This window comes from Dipteris shenzhenensis, chromosome 15 (genome assembly GCF_047967505.1).
Source record: "Dipteris shenzhenensis isolate YYH24624 ecotype China chromosome 15, Dip_SZ_1.0, whole genome shotgun sequence".
Classification (NCBI taxonomy): Eukaryota; Viridiplantae; Streptophyta; class Polypodiopsida; order Gleicheniales; family Dipteridaceae; genus Dipteris; species Dipteris shenzhenensis.
Genome location: NC_141610.1, coordinates 26107163 through 26114966, shown reverse-complemented (window position 1 = coordinate 26114966; position 7804 = coordinate 26107163). Strand labels below are relative to the sequence as shown.

Sequence of the window (7804 nt, the reverse complement as noted above, 5' to 3'; positions counted from 1 at the left end):
ATACATAGCTTGTAATACACTATTCACTCTTGAGATTGTTAAATACACACCTTCAAATATTAAAGTGCTATTCACTCTTGAGACTTATCAAATAGGCACGTCTTTGAAGATCAAACTGCTATATATCCACATCTTAAATCTAAAACATTAGACATAAAACAATAATGCAAGACTAAGGTTATCTAAATCAGCTTTGCCAACCACACATTTGGTTGGGGAGGTTGTTGTTGAGGTGATCTAGGTCGCCATATAAATATGAGAGTCATACACCCAGATAGCCACTAGCTCTACTCATGCTTATACATATCAATTATGATATATTACTATCTCAAAATGGTGCGATCAAGCCAACAATTGCGAGCCAAACACCTCTCTTTGACCCCCCCCCCCCCCTCTCTCTCTCTCTCTCTCTCTCTCTCTCTCTCTCTCTCTCTCTCTCCCCCCTCTCCCTCGCTCTCCCTCTCCCTGGCTCTCCCTGGCTCTCTCTCTCTCTCTCTCTCTCTCTCTCTCTCTCTCTCTCTCTCTCTCTACCTCCCTCCCTCTCCCTCTCTTTCCCTCCCTCTCTCTCTCTCTCTCTCTCTCTCTCTCTCTCTCTCTCTCTCTCTCTCTCTCTCTCTCTCTCTCTCTCTCTCTCTCTCTATCTATCTATCTATCTATCTATATCTCTATCTCTCTATCTATATATTTACATGCCAGTTGGGATGGGGTTATTGGCTCAATATTTGCAAGCCATACACCCGGCCCGGATTGAGATACACAAACATTAAACAAGACCTACCTAGTAAAATTAATGCAATTGCATAGTGCCACATAGCAAAAATAGCCATGTGGTAGCCATACGATGGCCAAGCAAGGCATTATTTTATGCGGGAGGTCACATACAAAATGTGTGACTATCACAGGTGTTCAATACAAGGATATTTTTCTATCAACTTTTAACAAAAATATATTTACAGAGGGCTATCATATTAAACATTTTGAATTAAAGTTATGGATTTTTAAAGAAAAGGGGTACTCTTTTAGTCATACAATATTCATAGATAAGGGATTTAAAAATAACGCTTGAATGGATGTGAATTTGTATGGTTCACATATAGTCACTCCCTTTTGTCATTTTATCACGTGGTGGCCAATGTACAGTGAATATTTCAAGTTTACCATGCAGTATATTTGAAACACCATGTGGTGCTTTCTATATAAACCGCATGTTGTTTTCATATACACATGGTATATCACTGGTGACCAGTTGCCTGCAGTGACCGATGCAAAAAAATGCAGCTTTGGTGTTCTAAACATTTTTTAATGACTAACTCAAATAAATCAATGATTCTTTATTAAAAACATACTAAAATTACCATGACTCTGCATAATTCTTGCATATGCAAATTGATGTAGGTAAACAACTAGATGTAATTGAATATCCAAAATGCTTGTTGGAAACACTTTGTCAATCAAACTTGTTGCTTCGATTGCTTGAATTCTCATTCACTGAATTGATGGCTTCGCAATCTCCTTGGACGATATCCACCTAAAATTTCCTCAAGTTATTTTGAAACACAATTATGTATATGGAAGAAGACGAATGTACTCCAATGGTGGATCATGAATTTGGGATGCACACCTTACAAAAGAGCATAGCTTGTTGATGGCACTTCTAACGTCCTCTATTAAGCAACCCCGAATTGCTATGGGAAACACATAATGTTGCAAAGACAATGTATTAATAATATGTAATGGATATTATTTAGAAGTATTTATGGCATCAAAAAATGAAATGCACCAAATAGATTATAACTACGATAAAAAGAATGCTATACCCTATTAGTGTTTTCATGCTTGCAATGACATATCGATCTTCCATTGGAGTAAAAGCCCATTGCAAATCCACTTATATCATGGCGCTCCACATTTTGGACAAACTATGGCATGCTCGTATGCATCGCTGTACAGAATACAATGATTTGAGCAAGCATGGATGGAGTTGTAGTCCATATTCAATACGTCAAGAAGTTGTTGTGCCTCTTTCTTAGACTCTAGGACAGTCTAGCCTTTGGAAGCAATAACCAAAGCACATTCTCTCTCTCTCTCTCTCTCTCTCTCTCTCTCTCTCTCTCTCTCTCTCTCGCATGGCGATACCAAAATCCAAGCAAGTGGAGGAGTGCATGATGAAAGTGTCCAATTACTAATTTTAGATAATCTAGAGGGAAGATGGATTCAATGAAATTCAATGAACACACTGTTGCCAGAGACATCTAATCATGTTGGCTAGAGTGTTTCCTAGCTACTATCGATATCCTTGTGGGGCAAAGAATGGGCTCCATGATAAGGCTGCTCAAATGTACTATTTATAGTAAAGTCAATAATCATAAAACATTTATAACTTATAGAGGCACCATTAGATACATATTTGAAGACGATGGGCCTTACAAAAATTTGATACTCTTATGGGACTTCTACAAATATGATTTCTCACATTTACTAATGATCAAGAGATGGTTTTGGGCTCTTGAAGGCATGATATGACACCTTGAAAGATGCTATGTTCCAAATGGTTCATAGACGAAGGGCTAACGAACATACTATTCTTTGCCAGTAATAGCACGAGGGTCTAGCTAGAAGCATGGCACCTTCATGATTCTGGGAGGTCAATAACAAAGGGGCATGGACTACTCATAACCTGAAAGGTGGTGTAAAAGTCCAATTTGTCTCATGTGAAAACCTTTGTGTATTTAAGTAATTGTTAACCATAAGTGTCACTTCCTAACTCAACCCACATAGCAAACATTAGGTCATCACAATAGCCATCATTGTAAACGGCATAAATGAAAGATTTATTGCACTATTTTGATTGTCGTTCCTAATTTGAAGTTGGCCTTATTCCATGTCTATGATTATGGTATCTAAAGTATCCACTAAGAGCTATAAGATTCCTTGATGGATGAAAAAGATGAGTTCAAGTAAGGGTTGCTAGCAAAAGGCACCAACCCTCTTGGTGCTCTCTTCGAGGAGGAGATGAACAGTTACAGTATGCTAAAATTTGTTTCAACTTGATGATGAGGGAAAACAGTGCTTTTGGTGATGTCGATCAATCTTGATGTCATTGTACTGTGCTTACAATCTTTGAAGTATTGACTAAGGGGTATATGATGGCCGAAGGATGCCCCGATGATGATAGAGATGATATGGTTAGGAGGGTTTGCTAGTAGAAGAGTCATGAGAGTCTTGCTTTAACTATGGGCCTCTACGGTGTGTTGAAATTCACTCAACTTGATGATGGGTTTTTCTGAAGGCTTCGTTGCCTATGCCATTATACATGGACTATTCCATGGCTTTCTCAATGGAAACAGGTTGAATTCCGTAGAGGGATATGATCTCATGAGCGTAATTACATACATTCTTAAATATTTGAGTTCCTCTTCCAAACTACACTCACACCAACAAATTTTGTACCTCTTCCTCTTGCCCAAAACTTCACTCGTGCTCTACAAACAACAGAAGACTCACATGTGTAGTGAATCCTTGCCCTATTTCATCCAACCGTTAATGGCCCCCAATGAGAGATTACACATCCAACCTTATTTCCCATGTGACCATGTTCTCATAGCACATTGGTGGACTTGGGTCAAAACGCTTACTTAGGCTTCAAGCATTACAACCGAATCTACAAGAGCATCCATAACACTGCCTAGATTAGGGGCGTTCCACATTAGGATGGAAAGTCGTCTTGTTCATATCTGTTGGAGGGCTTGTAGGGAATGCGGAGAAGAGCGGTCTGGATCATGAAGGAGCAACTCTCCAAAGGGCTGAAAGAGTCATAGGCTTAGTGATTGCTAGCAGAAGACACATGTAAGTGTCTTGTTTTTTAGTACCTAGCCTAGAAAGAACAAATGAGAGACGGAAAGATTGCAGTGCACTGAAAATTTGCCCAACTTGACGAGGCAAAACAGTGCCTTGGGTTCTCCATTGGTCAAACCTTTAGGTCACTGCAGAGGGTCCTTGACCTCGTCAAATTTTGACTTAAAACTGGTTTTTCTTGAATAGGTGAGGGGCAGACCGTGCTGCTTGTAAATGGGAACAGGGTAAAGTCCATTTACCTGCAGGGAGGGTAAGTCTATTCTTGAACCTAACTGCCTTATTCCAAACCAAGGCTAAAATTTTTCACTCAACTAAAAATAAGAAATTTGGACCTACTCCACCCTCCTCTTTGCACTGCCCTGATACCAATGTACCACTGCAAAACCCCACGTGGAAGACTTGCATGTGTATGATAGCTACATCCTGTATTATTCCTTTCGTCCTTGAAAATCACCAACTGCTCAAAGATACAACCTTATGGAGGGCAGAAAGGCAGGAGAAAGAGACTGAATTTGACCAATCTTAACTCTTGTAGCGGCCAGCCAGCAGGGGTTCACAGCCTATAAGAATCACGACTCAGTTCTCAGCATTCCCAGCAGCAGCAGACAGCCTTCAGTGTGCAATCTGGAGGGCAGAAAGTTGGTCAGGGAGAGACTGCATTTGGCCAGTCTGTCTACTTCAGTTGGCCTACTAGCAGGCATTCACAGCGCAGTTCTCATCAGCCCCAGCACCAGCAGTATAGCTTGGCTTCAGCCTCTTGGGCTCGATCCCCTTGGGTTCCTCAATTGTTCTTCAGATCTGACAGGCCACACTACTGCCATCCTCTTATGTGTGATTGCTGCTTGTCTGCTGCTGAGGTTGCTACAGGCATGGTCATGTCATCCAGGAGTTGCTGCGCATGACAGCTACTATGGTGCCCACACGATTTCATTAGTGTCTTATAATGTCAATCAAAGTATAAGCATCCACGGTTGGGATGACGTTGCAAATACGTTTTCATGTGACAATGCACTCATGCACAACCTCTACTTCTTTTAAACTTTCAACCAATCCATGTTTTACAAGATTATAGACTGCGAATTAAAAGTTTCAAAATATATGCCTATCCTGGAAAAAGAATAATCATTTTATTGAAATATGTGGTCATAAAACCAATGTTAAAAACCATCCCAAGACCTCACTTCTGTAGCTCTGCTTTGATGACATGTTGCTGACATGTCTTCATGTTCTGATATATCTGGAGACCACCTTATATTGTGTTTGAAGTTTAAATTTAGGAAGGGAAACCCTCCGATTCACCCTTTCTATCTCACCTCTGCCAACAATGTCCTTTTGAAAGTGGCTTCAACTCCTCCATTTAGAGAAGCTAATGCAATCCAGACTGAAATCTCTTGCCTTATCAAGTACACAAGCATAATGCATGGAGAAAAGACTGTTCTTCTTTGCCGTGTTGTTTTACAGATGAATATTCTGACATGGTTATAGCCTCATCTGCTTGGGTCATGCATTGCTTGCTCTAAAGATGACCCATCTAAATACAGGTGAGAATATCATCCTAGTGCATGTTTGTGTCTGCATGTTTGTGTCGAACCTTTAAAAAATCATTTGGACTTTTTACAACTTCATCTGTTCTGTGGCTTAATGTGTTGCTCCAGAGATGCTACACCTGAAGCGAGGTTGAACATTCGTTCTAGTGCATGCATGTTCTCCAAGGTTTCAGCAACAGTTCGATCGTCAGTGCTATCACAACGCAAGTGAGTCATTGGACCATGAAGCAGTTTATTCACAATTCCTCTGCTCAATTCATCAATTAGCTTCTTATCTTTCTTTGAAAGATCATCCCCCATCTTGCCCAAACATTTCTCAAGCTCCTGAAGGCGAACTTTTTCAGCATAAGAACGCAACTTCTTGATAGTAGGAACAGTTTCTAAAGAGTCTCTCCAAGCCTTAAACTTCATAATCTCCTCCTTAATAATGACCTGGGCCTCTAAAGCCTTTTTTCTTCTTTTTTCCTTGTTAGCAGCCACCACTTCTCTTAAATCATCCACGTTATACACATATGTCGATTCTAACTCTCCTACACAGGTTGCCACATTTCTAGGTACAGATATGTCAATGAAACGCCTAATGCCAGCTACATGAGTTCCAACTGGGGGAAGGCTTTCCACAGTTGATTTGAACAAAAGAGGAGATTCAGAAGCAGTACATGTGAAAACTACATGAGCGTCTGCTATGCAGCTCATCATTTCATGAAAAGGCCAAAATTGCAGCACCGCCTCTGGAAATGACATTTGCAAATCCCGCACTCGCTGCTCAGTTCTGTTCACTACAACCATTCTGGTACACCCCTTCGAAATTAAATGTTTTACCAAAAGTCTCGCCATTTTGCCAGCACCTATAATCAGAACATTGGCATTGCCAAAACTTGAACCAGGCAACTTTGTTGCAGCAAGTTCCACAGCAGCAGAGCTAACAGACACAGCTCCAGCAGCAATGCTAGTCTCACTCCGAACACGCTTTCCGGCACTTATTGCTTGCTTGAAGAGACCATTCAAATTCCTGCCAAATCCCTCGGTAGCTTGCCCAATCTTCACAACCTGCCTGACTTGAGCAAGAATTTGACTTTCGCCCAACACCAAAGAATCTAGCCCTGAGGCAACTCTGAACAAATGCTCAGTAGCATCCTCATTCCGATGGACAAAAAGGTGCTCTCTAAGTTCTTCCAAAGGAATTCCACTGACCTGAAGCAAAAATAAATGGAAGCTTTCTGTCAGTATGACTGCAGACTCCAGATTCTTGAGAGACTGCATAAAGACTGAATTTCTGTTGCAAGCTGCACCTATCTACATATGGCACTGTCACCTGAAAAACGAATTAAAACAGGAAATCTCTTATCTTTAAAATACCTTTAAATATAGAGAAAATCACAACTTAGCACATACCTTGGACATCCACTGAGAAACTTCTGCGAGACCCCTGTGCCAAGAAAGAGCTACCACATAGATTTCCATACGATTGCAAGTGCTCAGAATTCCTGCCTCTTCAATATGTGGAAAGTCACAAAGTTCCCCAATCGCCCGGGGCCACTCTGCTTCTGAAATAGCCAATTTTTCCCGCATCTCCACAGGAGCTGTGTCCACACTTAGGCCTAAAACCAAAATGCTGCTTTTCTCCTTCGTATATCCTAAGTGAACAAAAAGAGAACCCGCAGTCAGAAGAACATTGTTGTTTCTTTCATTATGTTCCAAATCAAATGAAATTAAATATCTAACGAGCGACTCTTCAAGTCAACTGCTCCAACGGTGATTGTACAGAAGGTCAAGCACTTACTGTCAGGAGCAAAATCTTTCAACTGCTTCAAAGCCAAAAGGCTTGCAAGGCTTCCATTGTGACTCTCAGGTAGATCCTGTGCATTTGCTCTTACAGCAACGCTATCGGCCTGCCGCGCTGGCAGGCCTTGAGAATTCGTCCGTAACTTGAGAAATGCCCTCAGAAACGGACACTTGACGATTTCTGGGCATCTGCGGGCGCCTGGTGCAGTGGCATCATGCGAGAGGGGAGATTCTTGGGCGAAAATAGCGGCCCGGAGTGACAAGGATCCGACAGTCATAGTGGACCAGACGATACAGGGGAAGGGAGATCTGGAAAATCGGGATCTTGGGTATGTGGGCAAGCTCAAAAAGATGCAGAAAGGGAGAAGAGATCCGCCCAAAAGAGGGAAATGGGTGACTGTGGGTGGCGGTCGCGGGCGGGGGCGGGGGGGGGGGCTATGAAGGAAGAACTCGTGGGAGGGGATGTTTAGGATGTAGGTCGGATGTGAGGGTGAGGCAACAAGAATCAAACAGAAAGCTACCGACTGATGAAGAGATCCAAAAGAGGGCGAAAGGTTGAAGATTTGAGAAAGTGTGAGAAGTGTGAGAAGTCAAAGAGGAGCTATGGAGAAAGGAAA

General features: G+C 41.7%; 1 protein-coding gene across 1 annotated transcript; it reads right to left on the bottom strand.

Moving 5' to 3' along the window:
* Positions 1-5009: 5009 nt before the first annotated feature.
* Positions 5010-7570, bottom strand: LOC147893604 (glutamyl-tRNA reductase 2-like). The gene is made up of 3 exons (XM_087385819.1): positions 7186-7570; positions 6798-7039; positions 5010-6596 (listed from the first exon to the last, which is right to left on the bottom strand). The coding sequence occupies exons 1-3, from the start codon at positions 7463-7465 to the stop codon at positions 5478-5480; spliced, it is 1641 nt and encodes a 546-aa protein (XP_087241945.1). The 5' UTR covers positions 7466-7570; the 3' UTR covers positions 5010-5477.
* Positions 7571-7804: the final 234 nt, after the last annotated feature.

Bases quoted from the DNA above. Each gene is read 5' to 3' on its own strand.
- LOC147893604 (XM_087385819.1), bottom strand. From the start codon at position 7,465: ATGACTGTCGGATCCTTGTCACTCCGGGCCGCTATTTTCGCCCAAGAA. The intron at 7,040-7,185 runs GTAAGTGCTTGA...TTGTTCACTTAG, and splicing joins GAAAGATTTTGCTCCTGACA to GATATACGAAGGAGAAAAGC. The intron at 6,597-6,797 runs GTATGTGCTAAG...TTTTTGCTTCAG, and splicing joins TTTCTCAGTGGATGTCCAAG to GTCAGTGGAATTCCTTTGGA.